The sequence below is a fragment of the Strigops habroptila genome, chromosome 8 (genome assembly GCF_004027225.2).
Source record: "Strigops habroptila isolate Jane chromosome 8, bStrHab1.2.pri, whole genome shotgun sequence".
NCBI lineage: Eukaryota > Metazoa > Chordata > Aves > Psittaciformes > Psittacidae > Strigops > Strigops habroptila.
In genome coordinates this window covers 2,624,217-2,648,072 of record NC_044284.2, presented here as the reverse complement: position 1 = coordinate 2,648,072, position 23,856 = coordinate 2,624,217, and the positions used below count along the sequence as shown (strand labels likewise).

Genomic DNA, 23,856 nt, shown 5'->3' with positions numbered 1-23,856 from the left:
GAAAGCCAAACTGTGGTCACTGTACAGCAACCAGCTGGCTGTGATACTGCTCTGGTCACTGTTTATCCTACCCTCTAGCTACTGTACTTCTGATGCAGAAATATGTGCACAACTTGCATCATGTAAGTCCAGTAAACCTATACTTTTAGGACTTACTGGAAATGCTCAAAGTAATGGTGTGATAAGTTCAAGCAACACTTTGTAGGAGTGGTCTTATTGGAATTGCTTTGCACATGCAATACAGGCCTAGAGAGTTTGCTCTGAGGATCTCTTTGGGATTGCTGGACATGGGACATCCAAGGCGAGGCTGTTGCACATAAGCAGTAACATCCAATCTAATAAGATTATTAGATATCTCTGTATAGCAGATATACAAGCCATTCTCAAAATCTTCCTGGAGAACATTTCTGATTGGAAAAGAGGACAGATAACCAATCTAAAGCAACCTGGACTTACGGTAGCCATATCTAACCATGTCTGCAGGCTTCCATTCTACTGCCATAGCCAGCAAATTCCCCAAAATCTGAGAAATATCCTGCTGTATGCTCACATGGAGAGCAGTGGCCAGCCAGGAGTCCTCAGTGCATCACCATTCTCACCTCTACAGTCAGCAGCGCTCAACCCAGCGTTTGTAGTTGGGCTGTTGAAAGATGGCATTGCCTCTGGTCAAGATCTGCTGCGTGCTCAACAGCCTGCTGGTCACGGGCCAAGGAGAGAGCAGAGAGGCAGGTCAGACTGGTTTCTTTCACCCACACAGCACACTGGGATGAAGGAATTCTTTGGCAGGTTGTGTGCTACACAGGCCTGTTACGGAGGTTTGAGGAAAGCCTGTTTTGTCTCCTAGATGCTTCCTAACCAGAAAGTGCATAATGGTGATGGGTTGTTTTGAGGCTTACAGCTCTGATAGATGGTGTCTGGCAAAGTTGTGTGTTCAGTTTAAGACATTACTACTCTCAAGTGTCTGCTTTACCCTGCTGCTAGGTGTTACCACACTCTTATGGTGGAGACTCCAAGTGACAGGCTGGCACATTAAAAAATTACCTACTTTCACTGTTGTGCTCTACTAGAATGATCGTGACCTCAGGCAGTTGGAAGAAACAACATCTTAACACACAGTAGCTAAATCTGCCAGAGCTTGTTGTTCAGAGCTTTTGGTTCTTAACCATGAGTGGAAAGAGTTGTTGCCTGTGCCAGTGGACCTGAGAACAACCATTCCTGCCCTCATGGCCACTGCAGGTCCTCTGGCACCCCAGAGGTCCACTGCTGGTCCATATGGAAGACTGTTGTCACAGCTGTTACAACGTAAGAGGGCAAGGAATATGCATAAAGAAACTGCAAAGTCAGTGATATTGGATTAAGCAAAAAGTGAGGACTGTTTGTTGGAAGGTGAATGAATGAAGAAAAAATTCACATGGAATATGTATAGTTTATGTCATCCTGAAAGTGGTTTATGATCCCACCATGCAGTTCTCAGGTTTAGTGGCTGTTCTGTTTCACTAAAAACTATAGACATATAATAGAAAATAGGTTGAAATCTTCTTTTATGTGAGGAATAAATTGATACGACATCAAAGATGAGGTTTTTATCCCAATTTCACTAAGAAGTTGTGTTGATATTTTTCCCTTTATTTGACCACCTGTTTCTGGAATGGAGGAAGACTGGAAGCAGGAATGGGACCTCTTCCTTCACTCAACTGAGAATGTCCTGTGGAATTTTGCTAATCAATTTACAACCTGGTCAGCCGTAAGACACAAGCCTGTAGGAAATTAAACGTGAGTAGCTCCGATGTTCACATGAACACTTACCCAGCAGTTGATTTGTGTTCAATAATAGATCGAGCCAAGATGAAGCCAAGACTCAGTTACAGGTGCTGGCAGTGTGCCCTGCGCACCTCCCACAGGATCCTGTTCCTGCAGCAGGAATGGCTCAACACTGCAGCAATCAGCACCCGAGTTTCTGCATTTCACAGGCCGGCACTTTGAGACAAGCCAACCTCAGTTTCTGATCAGGCTTAAGCCACAGTATTCCCGTCATGGGAGACATCCTGCCAGAGGGATTGGTGTACATAGTTGGGGTAGGCGGTTTCTTTGTCGACTGCAGCTTAATCCAGTGTGGGTATAGATGAATACCTTCAACGTTATGTTGTTTGAAAGAGGAGAATTCTTCAATTACCTATCAGAAAGATCAGGACACCTTAATGGAAAGTTGAGGTGGTTTAGGACATGTAGTGGTGGTAGAAGCATGCCAAGAGGAATGGTGATCCAGAGCAGCCCTGAGGAGAAGGACTTGGGGGTGTTGGTCAATGAGAAACTGAACATGAGCCGCTTCAGTGTGTGCTTGAGCCCAGAAACCACCCGTGTGCTGGGCTGCATCAACAGGAGCCTGAGCAGCAGGTCGAGGGAGAGGATCCTGCCCCTCTGCTCTGCTCTCGTGAGGCCCCACTTGCAGCGCTGTGCAGTTCAACGTAAGAAGGACATGGAGCTGTTGGAGCAAGTCCAGAGGAGGCCACGAGGATGAGCAGGGGCTGGAGCACCCCCCATACGGAGACAGGCTGAGAACATTGGGGCTGTTCAGCCTGGAGAAGAGAAGCTGCGTGGAGACCTCAGAGCAGCTTCCAATGTCTGAAGGGGGCTACAAGGATGCTGGAGAGGGACTCTGCATCAGGGACTGTAGCGACAGGACAAGGGTGATGGGTTCCAACTGAACCAGGGGAAGTTCAGGTTAGATCTAAGGCAGAAGCTCTTCCCTGTGAGGGTGCTGAGGTGCTGGCACAGGGTGCCCGGAGGAGCTGTGGCTGCCCCATCCCTGGCAGTGTTCAAGGCCAGGTTGGACACAGGGGCTTGGAGCAACCTGCTCTAGTGGAAGGTGTCCCTGCCCGTGGCAGGGGGTTGGAACTGCATGATCTTAAGAGCCTTTCCAACCCGAACCATTCCACGATTCTATAATTATGCTTTCTATTTGGCAGAAAACTATTTATCATGATATTTAATTTTATCAGCATAATTTTGCTTTGATTTTTCTACACAACGGCTCAAAAACATAAGATGAAACCTAATTTGACAGAACTCCCAGCATTTCATTTGAACACCAGCAGACATCGGCAATACCTGTTCTCCGCATGACGGGTGCTACCCTCTGCTCTGCAGTGCCACCGAGGAGCGCACGAACGCCTTCCCTGGGGCACGGCCGCTCGCATCAGCGCATTTCTCGTCACACAGTTTAGACAATGGGCCGGTGCAAAGGAGAACGCTGCCCGGTTGTTCCGTTCCGCGCCGCAACCGCCTAGCCCCAGCCGTGAGGGACCGCGGGGCCTGCCACGGTGAGGGGCGGCGGGAGCCGCTGTGGAGAGCGAGCGGGCGGGCGGCGGGAACTGCTGTGGAGAGCGGGCGGGGCCGCGGGAGCCGCCTTCCCCTCCGCGGCGACAAGCGGAGCCCGGCGGCAGGTGGCGGCGGCGGCGGCTCGGCCCCTTTAAGGCGACGCCCGCCGTAACCCGATCGCCGCAGTCGGAGCATCCTGCGCCCGGGGAAGGGCTGTCCCGTCCCCGCCGCCGCGGGGAGGCATGGCGGAGGCGGCGCCGCGCAGCCGGTAGCCCCGCTCTCAGGTGAGGCGGGCGGGCGCGGAGGGGCCGGGGCGGTGCAGCCCCTTCCCTCCCTCCTTCCCTCAGCGAGGGGCCGCCCCCGGCGCGGCGCCGCCCCCGGGGTCCGCGGGCCACAGCCCGGGCTGACCGCGCGAAGTGCAGCGGCCGCGGCGGGTCCGAGCGCTGCGTGCTGCCGCCTGACTAGCCGCCTGGGCTGGCGGGGGAAGCTCGGTAATGTCCGCGGTGGGGGAGCGCCCGTCGCCGGCGCTGCGCTGCGCGGGAGCTGGCCTGGGGAGGGTACCTGCCTCCCGCGGGTTTGAGGGGGGGGTTTCCCCTCCTCCGTGTTGCTTTCCGTCTGCAAACTTCTTGCAGGGGTTGAGGAGATGGATGTGGGTAAATGGTAGCGCAGCGCGCAGCTCTGCCTGTTTACCCGGCCGGTGTAAAACGCGTGCCTAACCCGCTGGTTGCTTTGGCGTTTTAAGAGCAGGAGAAGTGGAGTTTGGGGTGTGAGGAGGCTTAGAGAGAAATGGGAATGGCTTAAGCGGTAAATAGCTTCAATTTTGCTGTCTTTCTCCTTAACGCTGCTTACTGAGCTTAAGTAAGATACCGAATGCAGTATGTCTGATCTCTTCGGAGCAATAGAAGCTACCACTCGGAGCCAACAGCACAGCAAAACTCAGGCACTGCAGATGTTTTATTACTAGGCTTATTATAAAATGTGCAAACAGTCAGTAGCGCCACGCTGCTCGCTGCAGATTAGCGTCGCAAGTTTCACAGCGTTGGATTTGGCTTTCAGTTTTAAACCGATCAGGACAGCATAGGGCTGGATGGGATGCCCTGATATCACTGGCAGCTTTAGGGTGTAATCTTGTTTGGAAATTGATCCAACTCATTTTGAAATCCAGCTTTGAAAGAAGTAAAGGCTGCAGGCCTTATGCCATCCTCTGCACCTCCTTACTATGTCTTCTGGTGTACAGTTGCATTTCTTATTTTTATGATGTGAAAATTGATGTGGAAGCAGTGAAATGAGGACATAAATGCTAAATGCCACTGATACAATGCTAGGTAACTCTTCTGCTCCTTTATCCTTTTTCAGTAAGTGCTGATTTGTTTCTAATGGAAGTTCATGATGGTTTCGTGTTGGGGGTGAATGAATGTTGGCTCTTAATATTGTTGGGCTTTTTCTTCTAAATTTCAAGTAGCAATGGAATTGTAGGAAAACCACAACATGTTGATAGCCCAAAGTATTTCCAGCTCTTACTGAGGGTGATTGAAAGCTGTGTTAGCAGCTTCTGCAGAATTACTGGGGTCGAAAGAATAACGTGATGCTGTGCTAGCCACGTGTAAGCAATACCTTGCTGAAAACTGCTAGTTTAAAGTATTTGCTGATATTTATTTACCTAAAGGCTATGTTGAAAAGCTGCAGGAGTGAAGTTTCGATCACTTGTAATTACAGTCCAACTGAATGGTGGAGACAGTAATTTTAGGGTAAGCCAGGAAAAGGCCACTGCTAACAAACTAATGGTGAAGAACCAACCTGGGTGTCGTACTTTTTTCCCTGAATTATAAAGTACTTACACTAAGCCTCCCTCCCCACCCAGCCTTCCACTGGCTCAAAAACCGTATCAGCAGACTGAATGGTAATCAATGACTATGCAGTTTGGGTGATAGAGTATCTGCTCATATATAATCCATGATGTTCTGTATCTTGATCAGACTTTGCTGGACAGCTATAAGAAGATAGATGGGTAGAAAAACAGTGTAGTTGAAGCTGCTTTTGGCGTACTAACTTTGGCCGTTGTCCTCAGGACAAAGAAATCGTATGTAATCAGAAGTTTATTATGTTTCTTTTAAGAGATAAGCTTTCGTTCACCAGCAGGAATGATTTTTCTTTTAAATAAAATCTGGTAAACAACAGTTAATTTTCATGTTAAAGACAATATAGTCGAGAACAGGAGATAATGAGAAAACATCGATAGCTGAGCTGTTCTTCCATCTCACCTGGAATACTGTGTTTACACCTGGTCCTTGACTTGAATGAAAACACAGCACTCTTATCTTGCCTAGGTAAAACATGACGTTATTCCTGGACTTGGTACTTAATGTATTTAAACGCCATCTTGGTAAACGTGTGTGAAATCACCTTCTGAAATCAGTCTTGCAAAATGCTTCTGAGTATCTGTGAGACCAGCCGCAGAGGCTGCGTGACGAGTTTCTTCTCTGCTACCATCATACCTTTCTCCTCTGTGAGCATCGCGGTTCTCTACTCGCTGCTAAGGCTTCTGAGAGATACAGGGATATAATAGTTCTGACATACAGGTCAAGCACTGTCCACACAAGTGCTTTTCCTTAAAATGAATTCCCTGTACAGGCTCCTTAGTTAAAAGATGAGCTTTTCTAATGTACTTCTTGCAAGGGATGGTTGGGTGGTTTTCTGTTTAATTCCATAATCTCCTGTACTAAAAGGAACACCTGTCACACCCCAAAACATTACTGATCTCATAAAAATCTTCAGGTACTAAGGAAACAAAACAAAACATGGGGTTCTTTTGTCCAAGGGATTATGTCAGTGTCATTGGAGCTCAGCGGTACTAGTATAGTCGTTGCAAGATGAATAAGATCGGTAGCATCATGAGAATTGCTGTGTTCTAGTCAAAAGGATGAAATAGGTGTGGTTGATTTTCTGAAGAGAATTGTCTTCAACATGCGTTTTGGTTTCATTCACTTTAGGAATGAGACCAACTGGGATTTTTTCCTTTCCCAGTCCAAGAGAGGACTTGCTTACTACAAATGAGATGATGTAACAATGAGGTTTTGTCCCTGGGAGCAGATTCTGGAATGGACACCGTACATTGTGTTCTATCAGTGGGTTTAAACTGGGAGATAAAAGGTTTTAATTAATTGTTTTATTCCTTCAGATGGAAAAGTTTTAGGAAACTAACACCCATTGTCTCTACTACTTTAGACTGTGTCAAAAAGTGCATAAGTTGTATCTTGTATCTTCTTGGTCAGTGGAGGCAAATGGAGAAGTATGCAGAGAACAGAGTAAAAAGTACTTGAGAGAACAGTGAATATATAGTATACATTCAGTATAGTGTTTGAAATTGTCTTGGTTTTGGCTGGGATAGACTTGGCTGGGCTTAAACCGTGACAGATTGGGAGTATTGGGAGTTTAAATAGGCTAGCATTAAAGAGTATGCTATAGTTTGTATGCTGCTGAACTAGAACAGGCCATCAGATCAAGCACTGGAATGGACGCGAGTTTGTTGCAATGCACTGCAGCATGTGTACATTAAACTTTGAGTTTGGAGTAAGTAACATGCACTTAGGAACTGAATCTCGTGATCCCCTCTGCTTACTGCCCTTCGGTTTGTGTTTGTATAGCTGTCCCGGATCATGCCAGCTGGGTGCTTTTTGGGTTATACTGAGCAAGAATAGCACATTAAATATGATCTAATAACTGCAGAGTCCTTAGGGCAGGTTTAAAGCTGGTCTGAAGCATACATTTGAAATCCCTGATGTGAATGCAGGTTTCACTCAGCAAATCTGCTCTTATTTGTCCTGCATTCTGCTTATATAGCTGCAGCTTTGACTGTGGGTACTAGTCAGAGAACGTTGTCACATAATTCACTTTCTGTTTTTACTCTTCAGTTTTGAGGGGAGAAAAGAGGAGGAGGGAGAAAAAGTTTTAGACCATTGAACCTTCTGCTTCTACATCTTCGAAGACAAAAATATTTTGTTCCCTGATCTATGTATAATCCACATTTCATTAAAGTTCTAAGCTTAAATGGAAACCGTGTTGCAATATACTCACCATTTACACCAACAAGTGAGAATATTGTAATTCATGTTTTGAAAAGTTATTCTTTTAAGTGGTGGACTTTTCTTTCTCCTCTGCCCTCCCCAAGCTCCAGTTTCTTTCTATCTGCAATGCAGATATCATTTCAAAAGTCTAAGGCATGTTCCCTCATTCTCTAATGCATGTGAACTAAAGGTAGCCGTAAGTGCATTCTGTAATTGTATCAGTTTTTGCTGACCATTAGGTTGTTGTTACATCAAATTATGCCAGCCTATAAGTCGTCATTTTATTTTTAGGTATTTTCTTTGGTAAAACTACTACAAGTGACAGCATAACAGCTACTAAAATAAGTATTTAAGTGTTTTAAATGAAGCCATTTGCCTTTTCCCCCCTTTTCTGTTCAACTTAATACAAACAGACTTTTTACGAGCTTGTAATCTTTGCCAGTCTGAGAATATAAAACACTCCAAGACACCATCCAACCAGATATATATGTCAAGGCCAGGTTGGACAGAACCTTGGATGACGTGGACGAGGGTGAGGCGTCCCTGCCCATGGCAGGGGGTTGGAACTAGACGACCTTAAGGTCTTTTCCCACCCAAACCAGTCTGTGATTCTATGATTTTATGGCAGAAATTTGCGGCTCCTGGGAAAATATCATTGTGTCTTGCAAAATGTTGGTGACTCGGGAGAAATGACTGAAGCATTAGAGACTGACATTTACGTTTGGAGTTGTTCAGCTATTTGTTTAGACCTCATGGAACAGCTAAACATCCATCGTCTGAAAAGTGCGTTACCTCTGATGATAGGAAGCTTCTTGGTGTGCTCTGAAATTGTATGAAGTTCAGACTCTCACATGAAGGAGAGAAATGTGCAGATACAAAAGCCTATGTGCTCATCTGTGAACAAAGTGCAAATTGAGAACTGCTGTCTCTCTAAAGTGTACAAACATAAAGCTGCAGGGAGGCTGTTGCTTCCTGAGGCTGACCTGAAAATCTCTCTACTACAGTTATCCAATTTCCTTGTTGCTTTTAAAATCCTGTTGTCAGCAGTCAGGCTGGTAAGAATGAGATTAGTTTTAACTCTGGAGCATCTTGGGACAGGAGTGGAAGCTTTTGAGCTAGTGGTTGCACTGGTCAGTGGTCCTCCTGCCCTTTTTCTGTAGATAAAATGCATGCAACTATAGGCAATGAAAATGTATAGTATGCATAAGTTTGGGGATGCTTTTATACTACTATGGCTTAAGGGGGAATGTTGAACAAGATGAAACTTTTAGTGAGTAATATTTCTGTTGGTAAGTTAGCTGTCAAAACCACTTTCTGTGGCTGCTTAAAATAGTGCAATGGAGAATGGACTGAAAAGGCCAGGTTGGACAGGGCTTTAGGCAACATGGTCTAGGGTGACGTGTCCCTGCTTGTGGCAGGGGGGTTGGAACTGGATGATCTTAAGGTCCTTTCCAACCCAAACCATTCCATGATCCTAAATTGCCTTCTGCTTCTCTTCACAGGCTGAAGAACAATGGCTTCCTTCAGCAGCCTGACTATTGGCATTGTTATTGCCAGTTTTACTGTATTTCAGCTCCTCTTCCATGTTTTAAGTTCTTGGGTGTCAACACGAATAACACCTGGTTTTAACAATCTCAGCCAAAAAAGAAAGATCGAATGGAATTCAAGGTAAGAGTGTTCAAAACTAACTCCAGCTAATGACCTGCCTGGAATTGTCAACATCTGAACCACCTATGTGTGTATATATAAAGCTGAGAAAAGGTTATTAGTTAAACATCTCTAAGGATCAGAGAGATGGCTGTAGGCACTTGGCAAATTCTGAATCTAAAATGCTGAGGCCTTTCTTGAACACTTCCAAGCACTTGTACATTAAATGCTTTGCTGGGCAGTGATGCCCAAGTGAAAGTCAGTGAAAAGAGAAAACAGTGACTGGTGAGAGGTAATAAACTGATGTGGATTAATTTTAAATGGCTTCTTTGTGATGCATGTAGTAAAGAGAAGAGTTACAAAATTCCCTTCCAAACATATACGAAAATCTAAACTTGCAATTTATTCCATGATCTAAATGCTAGTGTATCTCTGGTCATGCTTTTGGGTGCAAAGCGAATTGCTCTCCGTTCTCCTGGTGCTACTACACTACAACCTGTTCTATGTAAGTTATGGCTTCCTAAGGAATTGGACGAATCTTCAGTGTAGTATTGGAGTGAGGCAGGGTGAGGGACATCTCTGTGTTGGTGGGGATGGAAACTGCAGGAAGAGGAGAGGGAAAGCTATGAGAGACACGGGGTATGCAGTCAGGAAGGATCCACCTGCATATTACACTTGTCTCCTCAGGCAGAGTGCTGTTAGAAACTTGTTTAACACTGTGAATCTTTCCTGGGTGCTTTCCTGCCTTTTGAGCCATAAAGGAAGCATAAGGTAGTAATTGCAAACAAAATGAGTTTTATTTGTAATATACTACTCTGAAAGGGTATATATTGGGGGGTTGGAAAGAACCTTAAGATCAGCTAGTTCCAACCCTAACCATTCTATGATTCTATATAGTACACAAGCTTCATTGGGTGAAATGAATTGATAAAGTATAACTTTATGCTTGAGTAGCCTGTTACAACTCTAAACTATTTTGCAGGGTTTTCTCCAATTTGAAGCTCAAAACTGTACTGTGTGGCTGTCGCTGCACTCAAAATGCATTAGTTGGATCGCTGTTCCTCCTCAGTGCTATTTAAAGGCAACATCAGGTGGATACTTCTAAAGTTGTTTCCATTGTTGTAGGCAGCATTAGCAACTCAAATAGTCTTGCCCTTCCATTTGGCAAATGTCCACCTGCAGTGTTCTTAAAGGCACCATCTTAATTTCAGTTTGATCTTTGAATGATGACCTATCTACCAGAACAACTCTGTAGGATGCCAGTTCATGATGTCAGTGCAGGTTAGGTTTATCTCTGTGTTACAACTGACAATGGAGGCAGACAGGGAAGCTAAACTAAACTGTTATCATGCTGGAGCTGAACTTTTGTCTCTAAGCCACATCAAGTGACCATAGAATTGCATAATAGGCTTTCTGAGAACTTATCCCATGCCTAGTAGCTGTTGTAACAGCTTTGCATAATAACATATGAATTGTCTCACACATAGCAGGTTTGCTGGAAATAACCTGCTCTGTAATCTCTGGGCTATTTTGTAGTGAGCTGTTTAACTATTCAAGTTGGTACAGCATCCCAGGCTATGTCCTTTTCTTACTTCTTCCCAAATTTTTTCTTAGGGTTGATAGCAGGAGGTAGATGTTAACACACAAATGAGTCGTGGTCCAGTGCTGCATCCAGTCCTGCAGTTAGAAGGCACGAGGCACAAAGTATCATTCATCAACAGCTTGTTGATGTTACACCTGAGGAAGGTGACAGAAAGGCTAACTGTGCTTGCCTTTCTACAAAAGACTGACTCTTAACTCTGCTAACCAGTGTTCTGTCAAACTGCCTCGCCAAAACAAAGAGACATCCCAAGGAGTATCTTACACATTCAGAGAATGTAGGTGGACATATATGCACTCTGCAGACAGCCGTGCAGGTAGAGAAAGTTACTATCTGCTGGTAAAGTGAGTTGGGTTAACTTTAAAAGCAGATGGTGGTTGTTTTGTCCTATATTGAACTGGTGTAGGGAGCGCTCACACAAATGGTTCTGTTGGCAGGCCTGAAGGAAACTGGCACAGAGGATGGTTATGCATTTTTATCAGCTCAGCTGCCTGAAATGAGCTGCAGCATTGAAAATATATTGTTACAGTTTGGAGGGTTTTATAATCAAACATTGGAGCTGCAGCTCTGGACTGTGTTTTCCATACTGTCAATTTGTTCGTTCTGACCTTCCAAGAATTGAGAACCAATAATGTAATTGCTTCTGGAATCTTAAGTGTGCAGATGCTCAAATTGAGTTAAAAACTATACTTTGACACAAATGAAATGTAACCCTCTAATTTGTTGTGCATAAATTCCTGTCACCTCTTCTATTAATACATGCTTGTACTGCTATTAAGCAGTTGGTAAGCATGTATATATTCAGTAACAAAGGAATAAGTATGCAACTTACCAGTGCAACTGTTTTCTTTGCAGTTTAATGAGGAGCTAAACGATACCAGCTCTTCAGTATTCTCAAAGAAATGTGTGGAGCTTGATAGCTTGACCTAGATTCGTAATAAAATGGAGTGTTGCACTATTTCCCTCCTTCTGCCCCTTCTTCTACAGAAACTTCAAAGTCCAGAGTTGGAGGCAATCTGCTCCTTTCTTCCTTTTGTTTTTTTTATCCTCTCCCCCTTCAAGTGCTGTGCTTGTGTATAGCTTGTATTCTAAGCGCTAAGGTTTGGATAGACAGCCTCTCCTGAGACAAATTGCAACTGAGCTATATATCCTAAGACAAATTTTACTTCTTTTACTAACACTGTATGCCATGCTTTGTTTTAAAAACGAAGCAAAGTTCCTAACTCTCTGTTAATTCTGTGTTGCAAGAGTAGATGTCTTAATTCTGATAACTTAAATTGTCTTTATTTAATAAATAAAAAGATTTAACAAGAAAGCAGCCTGTGGCTAGTGGTTAGGAAATGTTCTCATCCAGCTTGTTACATTTGACTATTCATCTTACATAAATCTGCATTCATTTTTTTGGAACACCGTTGAAAAAGTGCTGAAAATAACATGATGATACTCCTTAAACAAATTGTAAATAGAGACTTCTTTTATGGATGTGCAGCATTCCCAACTAAACAAACTTAATGTTAAACACATTAAGGAGAGCATCACCCTTGTTTACAACCTACTCTTTCTTTGCAAAGTCTTCCAGAGGGAGTAAGATGGTTTTCTCAAATCTTGCATGGTGGGGTTGAGACTCCTGAGAGTGACTTATGCACGTTTAAAATACTAATAACTTCCAAACATGTATTTAATACGTACAAAGACAAAACTAATAACAGCATCTGTACGTTTGTGTGGTATTTTTTTGTGCTGTGAATATGGTGCAAAGATGTTTCTGATGACACAGCATCCAACTGAGAGTTCTCATCTTTAAAGGGTATCCATGATTCAGTACAGCTATTTTGGCACATTTTTTTTTCCTTCCCAGCCACACTTGAAAAGTGGGAGAGCAGACAGTAGCTACACAGGATTAGATGCAGTTTCCAGTAGTGTTAAACCCGTGGCTAGAGGAGCAAGGTGACATGTTTTGGACCCATGCCCATTGCATTGTTCTCCTTCCAAGAATACATGTGGACTCCAAAGGGCAGGAATGGCCCTGTCCTGTGTGCTGGCAGAAACCCTTTCAGGGCCTCTGTAAATAGGTAGTTCTTTTTAAGTGCTTGTTAACATTCAGAGTTTATCTACAGTGTGCATGCAGCCTCTATACTTGAGACTGGTGTCATTTGGGCAGGGGGGAGAGGGAGTGTTTAGTACCCAAGTATGGACACGGCAACTCTGATTACTGTGACTTTATATAGGACAAGAGGAGTGCAAATAAAGCAAAGCTTTAAGAGGAGTGTAAATAAAGCAAAGCGAGCTGCTAGGTCATATGAATTTGTAGCTGTTACACTTCAGATACCCGGCTACAACCTTTTGTTATACAAGTTTTCTCTTTGACAACCAGAATCTACTCCAAATGCGCTAGAAATTCTGATGCTTTCCTTGACAGGTTTTTCATTGAATGCCTCTCTTTTCAAAACCTTCACTTGTCAGATTTATTAAGGGTCATCTTATTAATCTGGTGCCTGAAGGGAGAATCTTGCTGCAGGACTTGTGGGCCAGTCTGAGTGTGAAATGCATACAGATTTTCCAGCAAAATGGGACAACACAGCAAGTATTTGTTAGAGAACTGGGCATTATATTGTCTTTAAGGATTCATTCATATAGAGAATAATAGGGGAAAATGAAGATCTCGGTTACTTTAAGACCTTGTGTTCTGTTTAAGAGGCCCCTTGCTCCAATCTAATAGATTCCTTCCTTTTGACACTTTTTCCCACCTCTCGTCGTATCGTGATTGTAGCGTAAAGAGGAGACAACTGACTTTCACAGAGGTATATGGATGCAGCTGAGAGCTGAAGCACAGTATAGACAGTTGTGAGTGGCAGTACCTTCTTGTGACTGTAATCTCTTTTTCAGGACAGTGTCCACATTCCACGCCTTGGTGGTTGGTGGCTTTTGCCTCTATATTTTGTTATACGATGATGCTGTTAATGCTGACCGTCTCTGGTAAGGACCATTACCTGTATCTTGTGTTTATAGTAACATAACTGAGTATGTTTATTACTGAAATAATTAAGATCCCATTAAAATATGCAGTAGTTGTAACATTGGCCTTTTCTGTATATAGTAATAGATGATTAAATTGTTGCCTGCTTTGGATTATTTGTCATTACATTCCAGTATCTTTAGAGAAACAAGTACAGTCTGAATATCTTAGGAAATCTGTTAATCATGTTGGAAAGCAGCATGTTATTATGACTTCTCTTGTGTGTCTCTTGTGGTAAGGTTTATTAGGTAGAAGCTTTTATTCTGGTTTGTTTGAGTACAACTTGTTCTAAATAGTACAAAGGAAGTCATGAATGGCAGAAATAAAAGCCTTTTAGTGATGATAAATAAGTTGAGTCTTTGCATTTACTAAATCATCCTGGTGTAATTCCAGGAAAAAAAACACAAATTAATCAGAAATCAAACCACTTTATTTCAGTTGTTGCTTCTAAATAGTTTCTTCTGTTTGGATGTGTTTACAGTGATTGCTGTCACTGGTGTTAGTTACATTTGGTAGAGTAACAAAAACTTTATATATATATATTTAAAAATCTAGTGGAAGTGTATCTAATCTGTGTGTTTTAAATGAAAGCTTCAGGTTCATTTCATGGCAGTATTTCTGTACGTTGTTTCTTGGTCAGAATTATCTTAGTGGTTTCAGGATCTTGTCAACTGAAAGTGCACAGAACATAACTCTAGATGTGGAAATCGGTATCCTCAGTTATTAAACTAGTAATTTTAGAATGTGTGAAGTATCAGTGTACTCAAAACAGTTGCAGTAATTTGAATTCATGTTCATGCAAGTGATTAAGTGCAAAGGAAGACCAAACATAATACTGCCCATGGCTTGTCAGCCTGTGAGTGAAATACAACCTTGCATTAGGCTTTCTTCTACCAGTGGAGTCAGAATTGTAGGGTGATTTCCCCAGAATTTGCAGATGTACATTTTCTTCTGAGGCTGACTTTTCTATTACTCTTAGTCTTGATTTTAACTGAATAAGACTGAAGAGGAAAACCACCAAACTATATGGGAAATGCCAGATGGCCTCTTGCAAGGCTGCTCAGCGTGGAAAACTAATGTCGTTTTGAAGTGCAGGCATAAGCTATGGGACTTGGTCATTCACAGGTATGAAGGATGCGTAAGGCTTTCTGTAGGAGTGAGTCTCTTATTAACAATACAAGAAACATTTCTGCATCTAGTTTTAGTAGTTTCTAAGTAAATGTCCAGGAATCTTTCATGCAGCTTTCTTGCACTGTCCTAGCCCAGGGAGCCTGAAAATACTACACAGATGCTCTGATTTTAGGCTACTGGGAAGGTTTTGATACAGACATTCCTTCTCTCTCACAGTTGCCACCATCCTTGTGTAGTCATTCACCGTATGAAAGGTATCCAGTCAGCTCTTTTCTGTGGGATTTAAAGATACCTATATCTATAATGGCACATCACAAGTTCTGAGCCTCTGCATATGTCAGCCTAAATTCTGGGTTTGTGCGAAGCTTAAATGCGTGATGACTATGATACCTGTATGTCTTGAAAGGGATCAGGACTCTTGCTGAGGGTTTGGGTTCAGTGGAGACATGTGGTATTAATGCCTGAATCTAGATCTTATAGATGCTAACAAAGGATAATAAAGACTGGAGCACTGATGAGTTAGAGGGAAGCATCAGCATAGTGTATGTGTATCTTTCGTGATGGTCTAGGACTCTGCAGAACACTTTGCCTTTTCTCTCTGTGTAATACAGACTAGCTAACGTAGACAATGTAGAAATTCTTCTTGAGAATAACACAGTAGAAAATGTGGAGGTGGTAGAGATCAGCTAAGGAACAGGGGAATTTGTAAATAAGTGAATGAAATTGGAGCTTCACAGAACAGGCTTCTTCATACAGCTGTCCACTTGATAGTCATTACACTTTGAAGTCTGATGTTTGATTAGCATTTTATATGACTCTGTATCTGCAAAGAAGTTTGAAGATAATGAGTCCTGTGGGCTTTTGTTTGTTCTGTCTGTCTGTGCATGTTCATGTGTAATTCATTTGCCACACATACCTCCTTAGCAGTCACAAAGAGAGAGCTCTTTCCTTTTGCTTATTCAAATAACTAACTGTTTGCCACTCCTGATTCTTGCTTGCATCAAAACTAGGCTGCAAACATCAGGGCTCGTAAGCTCCATTGCCATTCCCGTTCAAGGAAATAGATCAGGAAATCTAGAAGATTTTAGACTAAATTCTAAGTTTTCCTTTAACTAATCTTAATTTGGGATTCTAACATGGACTTTTCTTGAACGGATGTGACAGATGGGCAGTGCAGCCTCGTTCAGTGTTGGTTTAGAAAGTCCATGGAAGGTTTGCTGCAAGATGACCATTCTCAAGGAAAGAACGAAGGGAAGTGAATCATTCCTGTCTCATCCAGTTAAGTCACGTTATAAGTTAAGTCACCAATACCAAGGAACAATCATACATTCAATCCTTTGCGTCTATTCTGGAGAAGAATATGAAGGTTTTTGAGAGCAGGCTCAGTCTCGATGATGATTCACTGAAGTGCGTTGGGAGCACTTACAAGTTTGGTTGTGATGATGGAGCTCTAATGGGAGGGCTGTAACTATTTAAAGAGTTTCTGTGTGTGAGAACACATCTGTTTATGCTCCGTGTCTAGCTGTGACTTTCAGCAGACATACACCAAAAGAAGCACTCAGCCTTCAACCTACATAGTCCAGGAAACCAGGTTTTGAAGCCATGGAAAAATGTTCCTGTTTCAAGTTGTAGTTAAGTGAGCTTCTACGGCTCCATTCTTAAGGGATGGAGTGAGCTCCAGGCTCTCCTGGTCATGTTTTTTTTCTCATCTAATGGCAGAAACCTGGTTTTGTGAATCCCTCTATTTTCCTGCAAGCTGCCCTCTCCCTCAGGGAAGCAGTTAAATTAGTTTTAGATGCTGAGAAGGCCTTAAAATTTAGTGAACAGATTGTAGTAATACAGGAAATCTCTTCCACTGCTTCATTCCAATAGGATTAAAAAGTAAAAGCTAAGTAATAGCCTTTTACTGCTTTCTAGCTGAGGGAGACTTTGTATTGGAGGTGCTATAAGCAGTTTCCTTCCTTTTATCTCAAAAGGTTAACAACAAAGATTTCTTTCACAGCTTGTCTTGTGCAGTCCACGTTTGATAAGTCTCTAGACCTGTCACTTGAAGCTCAATTCACACTTACACAAACTTACACAACTCAGTTAAAAACATGTTATGATCTTTATGCTGAGGAAAAGAGATTTGCTTACCAAACTCAAAATACGGCCACACAGAGGATGGTGGAGGAAAGGATAAACGTTACTTGCTGTAATGTGGATGATTCCCTTTCTTGAGGTGTATTCACAAGTTTGGGTTTGTTGAACATCCTTGAGGAACTGAAGTTGTGTGTCTGCTACTGAATGCCTGCTGAATGTTTGGCATCAGAAGGGAAGGGACAGAAGGTGTGAAACTCCTCTGGAAAGCATTTCTTCTCAAAGGTTCCTTGGTTTCAGAGAACTGGCAAATAATTCCTTTCATGTCTCCTCCTACTCTGTTTATCCCTGTAAGTATCCATCCTCTTATGAATATGAAAAGTACCAGCTGAGCAAGATATTTTTGTCATCCTTAACAAAGTTTTAACACTGGCAGAAGAACAGAAATGGAGATGCAGTGTTCTCTTTTATCCTGTTTCCAGAGAAGCCAGCTGAGGGTACTTGCTCTGTTCCAGTTCTAGTCTCTAGCAAGGCTCTTGGGGCACACTCTGCCCCAAGGCAGGAGGTATTCCTGGTTAAGATAGTAGATATCTTATAGCTGGGTGAAAAAGGAATCCATTTGCATAACTAGGACCTTTCTTAACCAAATCTTGAAACGTCTTACTGATGGGCCAAGAATAAGGTGACCTGATAGACATGATGTGTTTGATATGTGTATATCCTTTGCAAATGACCTTGTTATAAAGGGCGTAACTGTGTATTTTTGGTATGTTTGCAGGGGTGACCCTTCAATTGTGAAACTGAATATTGCTATTACCACAGGCTACCTCATTTCTGGTAATTATGCAATGTGTCTATAACGCACAGAACCTGTACATTTACATTGAGTCACTATGCCTATATACCGAGCCGCTGTGCCGGGGATGTGACATGTGTATACAATGCAGTTTCTACTGGGGCTTTTAAAATTGCTAATGGAGCTGTGGGCTGTGGTGAAATCACAGGATCTTGCCAGTGGATGTGAAAGATGAAATACCATCTCCCCGAGTACGGAGGAAGTGCCACTGTGTGGCTTCATGATGGTTTGCTACACAACCACCAACTCCAGCTCAGTTTTGTCCTTCAGCCAGTTGAGAAGGTGGTAAAGCAGTGCCCTTCACTCCCTCGGGGTGCTTACCACTTGTGGCTCTTTTGTCATGTGCTTCTTCCTATGAGCTCAGAAGAATTTTAATAGCCTTCAATACAAGCTGAGGCAAATGATGCCATAGGATTCTGCCTCCCCACCTTTTAGCCTCACTTTAAGCCAAAATTGAGTCATGTATAATGGGGCAATTTTTGTTATTTTCTTGAAATGGCGTTTTACCCCATGTATGTGTCCTTAATTAGTTACTGTCAACTAAAACTGCTATGGGAATTTTGCTGCAAATTGCTTTGGAGCTTTCTTTTATGGTATGTGGAGATAACACTGACTTATCAGAGCAAAAACTTGTTGTGACTTGGGCTATTTTCAGGGAAAAGTTCTCATGTTAGGGCAGGGTCTCTGGTCAGAGACTGGGTCGTGGACTTAACTATCTCTCAAACTAGTTTTCTCACCCCAGTGGAGATAGTCTGGTGATTGGCACACTCAGTTAAACTGTGGATTAGTTTCAGTCTCTGTTTTTTTCCATGAGAACTTCAGCTTTCATGTTTAAATTCATTGGTATCTATTTTTGAATAATTATTCATTAGAACTTCATGATGAATTAATGAATGCCTTTGAACAGAGACCTGAACCTGGCCACTCGTTCTCTCTCACTTCCTTGTATAGTTAATGTTTAATTATTAATAGGAAGTGGAGCAGCTATGTCAGATGGTAGAGTCCTGCCTGAAGGTAGCTAATACAAAAGAGATCAAGACACTCATTGGAGATACAAAAGGCACGGGGGTAAAGTCTTTGATTTGAAACCTTGGTCACTAATATTCCAGTTTAAAGTACTCATTTGGAGAAAGTAAGGGCAGAAATTGTTTGTTCCAGTACAAAAAAGAAAACCTGCTGAAATCTTAGACCATGATGGGAGGAGAAAGACTTTTCTGTCAAAGCATTAACTCGGGCCTGCTGTATCACTTCTGCAGTAAATTGAAAGTTCTGATTAAATAAAGTAAACATGCTTCTCATTCCAAGTGTCCTTTGCAAAATAGTTTTAGTAAATGGTTCACTGTTAGCTAATATAACTACTTTTTGATTCACAAGTTCCCTGTAATAGATCCCTACATGTATTTGTATATTGGGTATGCCCGCTGTAGCCCCCAACTCTCCTGTTTTTTTCACTTCTTCCAAATTTTTGGGTTCAAAAGTGCTACAAGAGTCTGAATGCACTTTTTTCTTCCAAGCTATTTCAGCCTCTGTACTTCTATTGAAGTGGAAAGTTGTGATTTATAGCAACTGTTGGAAGAAAACTGTTGCTTAATGCTTTGACTAAAGTCAAGTCTCAGAATGAAGATTTTTCTCTTCTGAGATAGTGTTTCTGCTGATGCCCTATGTTGGCATTTATACCTCTAAAACTATTCTGAGGTAAAAGGTAGTGTAATAAATTGTTCTTTATCGTTATTTCTTTTCTCTTGTAGATTTGTTGCTTATTATTTACTACTGGAAGGCAATTGGTGACAAATATTTTGTAATACATCACTTGGCAGCTCTGTATGCTTACTATTTTGTACTGGTGAGTGCTGTATTTTTCCACATAACAAGCAGGTGACATTGAAGAAATGCTTTTAGAGATCTCATTTGCTTAATGTTTATGAAGTTCTTCATTGGTTGGTGCATTAACATTGTGAAAGGGATATTTCTATTTTCAGTCACTGTTACTTTCTAAATGGTTTTATCAGTTATTTGTGGTACGTGTGTAATATTTCACTGTTACAGTCCTTCAACAAAAATGTGTAACTTATTTAACAGCTGAAATTAAAACTCTTCCCGGTTTTTGCTGTAGAGAGACTTTTGACAGAGGGCCTTTTCAAATGGTTGTAGAGAAGGGTTTCAAATAAACCCCCAAGTCTGAATGTTTAGTTGAAGAATTGGAAGGAAATGGTTTCAAGTGGTTATGTTCTGCTTGTGATTGTGTTGCAAGGCCATTGGTCAGTGATCCATAATCCCTGTGGATGTACTACAGTCAGCGGGGTGGGCTTTTTTCTTTAAGGTTACTTTGGTGGGGAAACAATGGATGATTAACTGTGTATATCTATAAATATCTGCCACATACACACACTGAAGGGAAAAGGGGAAGAGAAGGATACTGTCCCAGGATAAAACCTAACTTAGCTATTCTTTGCTGCTGCTGGAATTTCTCAAAGATGCTCATGTGACTTGGTAGAAGTCCCACTGACCTCTAGAATAATGCTCCTGAATTCCTTCCAAAAAGCTCATTCAGTAAAAAGGAAGTCTTATAAAACGCATTTTACTTCATTTACCACATTTCTTTGCCTGCCTACTGTGTGAATCCTGGGCTTACAGTGCTGAAAGTGTTGAGGTGCCAGATCACTGTCAGATTTCCCACGTAATGGGAAATTTAAAGGGGATGAAGTATACTGACAAGTAAATGCTCTGTTTTGGGCTGAAGATAATTAGATCTACTCATGTTATCAGGGATGAAAGTGACTTAGAGCTGAAGATTAGAGAAATGAAAATATCAGTACCAAGGCTAGTCCCTGATGCAGGAAAGTCATTAGTTGTTTCTGGACTAAATAGTTTTAGTAGGAACTTCTTTTAAATCAGTTCTTATTATTTGGCCGTAGCTCTGCCCTTGGATGTCTGTGTGTTCCTCTCATTCTCTTATCTTCAGAGAAAGTTGCTCCTAAGTATCTTACTTCAAAAATGGCTCTTAAAGATAGGAAAGAGTTTGATGAAGAACACAGATTTTTCTGTTTGGTGTAGTGTGAACTGACACGCAATGACTGAAGTAGTGGGTACAAGCACATTTGGTGAGGGAAAGGGAAATCATGACACACACTACGTAGATTGTTTATGAAGCCTATCAAAATGTTTTTAAAGTCTTTTTTATCTCTACATCTGCAAAGTGCTGCTGACCCAGCCATTGTGTAATGGGATGCTGTTTTCAACACAACCGAATGATAAGGCAGAGAATATACTGTACTTTGTCACTTGGAGGAAAGTGCTCAGTTACAACGTGTAGCAATGTAAATGTGCCACGCAGTCATCTGGGTCCTGCCACGGAGAAGATGTGATCATCTTCCAACTCACAGGGCATGGCTGGGACTGTGACAGAACTGGGGGAAAGGGTTTCCCCTCCAGTGTGGAGAGGGAAGAAAAGGCTTTATGTGCCCTTTCTGCTGCCATACAAGAGCTGGGAATTCATCTTGATGAATTATGTTCCTAAACCAATGCAGGGACGCTTCTCTTTAGCTTACGGTGTTTATTTTTGGGCTTGCTTAAACATTGAGAAACCCCAAATATTTATAATTCTCTTAGTATTATTAGAAGTATAACCTAGGACTACTCGAGCCAGTCTTCTGTAGCTAGCTTTCCATGGCCACTTAACTGTAAGCTTCTTTATTTAAATAGTACTGATTTGAGATACCTGAAGGACAAGTGCAGCTTCGGAGGTAAACCCTGAAGTTGGAAGGAAGTTGGCTAGAGCCGGCGAACTTGTTTGCTATTCTTAATAAAGGAGTTGAGACATTATGTCAATCTGTGTGTACCTGAAGACTGTAATCAAGGTTTCACATCTCCACTGTTGATTTTTCAATGTCTGTTCTGTTTTGCTAACCAGAGCAAAGGTCTGCTGGCTTATTTTGGAAACTTCCGTCTGCTTGCAGAGTTCTCCACTCCTTTTGTCAATCAGCGGTAAGTGCTCAGGGGATGTCTGCATCATTACTTTACATCTTAATTTGTACCATTATTGCTGTCACTTGGGAAGTCTTTTTTTGTTGTCAAATGTCTGCTCAAAGGGAATTTATGTATATTGTATTTGTAAATATATATATTCATATATATATAAACTAAGGATTACTATGTGGAAACCTTTTTTTGCTGCTGAAGCTGCAGCAATGTAACTAATGCATTCACCCAAGTTCCTTTTTAAAGTAGACCGGTCTTTGTATGAAATGCCATTTTAAAATGAAACTTCAGAACAGAAACCCTCACAAACATAATACTGTTTTATTATCCTTTGTATGTTCATTTAATTACTATAATAAAGCCATCATTTTCAATAGGGAATTTTTTTAGCATTGTGGATTAGGAAAAGATAACACCATCATCAGAATCCTAGAATGGACCTGCATTGCCCTAGATAACTGGCAGTTTATTTTGCAATGCTGCACATATATAGATCAATATTAATGTATGAATACATAGAATAATATAAATGCATGTTCTTTATTTACTTTCCAAAATAGATCTGGATATTATTTTGAAGACTTTAATTAGAAAAATAGTAAAGCATCTAAATATATCTGGGCTGGTTCATCTTCACGCTTGTGTTTGGAGAAGGAAGTGGCAGAAGGCATTTTGCAGAGCTCAGTGAGTCGAAGCCTGCCATGGCTTCTGATTATAGTGTTGCTACTAGAATTGCTGCTGTGAGTATCAGAAAGGGAGCACCGTGATGCCCTGTAGCACAGGCAGAGGAAGCAGTCAGTGGAGTTTCTCAGTGGAGGGTGACCATAGCCACTGTGAGCCAGCTGGGGACAGGGATTTGCCCCAGGAAAACCTCACCTCAGGAGAGGGGCTTTGGCACAGGGCAATGCTGTCCTCCTCTCCCGTAATTTCTGTACATGTGTGGCATCTGTTTTCCAGGCATCTGGTAGAGAAAGGTTAAGGTTTGCAAGGCAAAGAGGGACTATAATCCTCCTGCAAACGGAGTATCTGAGTATTACCCATTACTGCATTACAACTGAAAACTCCAAAATATTTTATGAGACTGTATCATTCCTCAGATTTCTGAGAATAAAACCAGACTGTGCTGAGACCCCTTTCAAACATTACCTTGGCAAATTTAAGTTGCAGGAGGGAAGAGTGGGATAATGGAGCTCTCCAGAGGTTGCTTGCATTTCCCCAAGCAGAGTGGAGTCGGAGATTACAGTCTAATGTAGTCCATGCTCTGTGGGCACAGAAGAACTGAGGAATAAGGAAACACTTCTTTTAAACTTATTTTTAGTAATACAAGGAAGAGGAGAGTAAGAAAATGAAAAAAGGGTGCATTATATTCCAGGTTTCTATATTGAAATTCATGTCTGAGTGAATGGCTGTTGTCCCAACTGACTTCCACCAAGATAGGATTTCATCCTGGGTTGAAGTGGTACCTGTACTAATGCTTCTCTTTCAGACTGCGTTAGGAAGCATTGTGATATGTCTGGCTATTAAAAGTAATATATATTATACTTTTGAAATGCCTGGGGGGAGATCATGTGTCTTTAAATACAGACTCTTACTGCTTTCTCAGAAAACCAGAAATCACTGCAGGAGATAAGAGTCCCTTGCACTAAGGGACATAATCTCATTAGTGCATGAATGTTTTTTGGGGTTATTTTTGGTGCTTTTTTGTGTGAATGTTTCAGGGGGTTGTTTTAATTAAATTTGAAGAGAACCAGACCCTCAAGATAGTAAGTAGTGGATAACGATAATGACTTACATCATGTTTCTTGTTTGCATTCTTAGTATTACCAAAAGAACTATTATTAAAATATAAAAAGATACTCTAATCTCAGAACTATCTGTGTATTTCCTGTCTGTGTTGTTAGGTACATCTAATTGGAGGTTATCTCCATGCCAAGCATTTAAATCTTGTAATGTTAGTATCAGCATTTATGTAATTAAGTATGAACTGGGTAAAATTGTAAGGATAAATGTGATTTATTGACTTGTGTTTATCTGAATTTGCTGGGAGAGGGAAGCAAATGTCCAATTTTCTACAGTGGCCCATTGCAGTATACTTTAAAACCTGTTTTTATATTACTTTTGGAATGTGCATTGTAGATATCAACGAAAGTACAGGCTCTGATTGTTA

General features: G+C 41.8%; 2 protein-coding genes across 6 annotated transcripts in view; one reads left to right on the top strand and one right to left on the bottom strand.

Annotated features, from left to right (window-relative positions):
• The window catches only part of ALG14 (ALG14 UDP-N-acetylglucosaminyltransferase subunit), a 37,672-nt gene extending 34,316 nt beyond the window's left edge, over positions 1–3,356 (bottom strand). Inside the window, exon 1 of the mRNA XM_030496297.1 lies at positions 3,109–3,356. Coding sequence (XP_030352157.1) covers positions 3,109–3,121 — 13 coding nt within the window. The 5' untranslated portion in view covers positions 3,122–3,356. The remainder of the gene's footprint in view (positions 1–3,108) is intronic.
• TLCD4 (TLC domain containing 4) overlaps positions 1–23,856 on the top strand; it is a 44,579-nt gene that overhangs the window by 13,096 nt on the left and 7,627 nt on the right. For 2 of the 5 annotated variants that reach the window (XM_030496293.1, XM_030496292.1), the window contains 5 exons: positions 8,885–9,050; positions 13,516–13,605; positions 17,634–17,692; positions 19,460–19,554; positions 21,622–21,695. In XM_030496293.1, coding sequence (XP_030352153.1) covers positions 8,896–9,050; positions 13,516–13,605; positions 17,634–17,692; positions 19,460–19,554; positions 21,622–21,695 — 473 coding nt within the window. In that variant the 5' untranslated portion in view covers positions 8,885–8,895. Of the gene's footprint in view, positions 1–3,014; positions 3,321–3,404; positions 3,603–3,680; positions 3,810–8,884; positions 9,051–13,515; positions 13,606–17,633; positions 17,693–19,459; positions 19,555–21,621; positions 21,696–23,856 lie in introns of those variants that run through there. The other 3 variants (XM_030496295.1, XM_030496291.1, XM_030496290.1) reach the window with 3 other exon arrangements.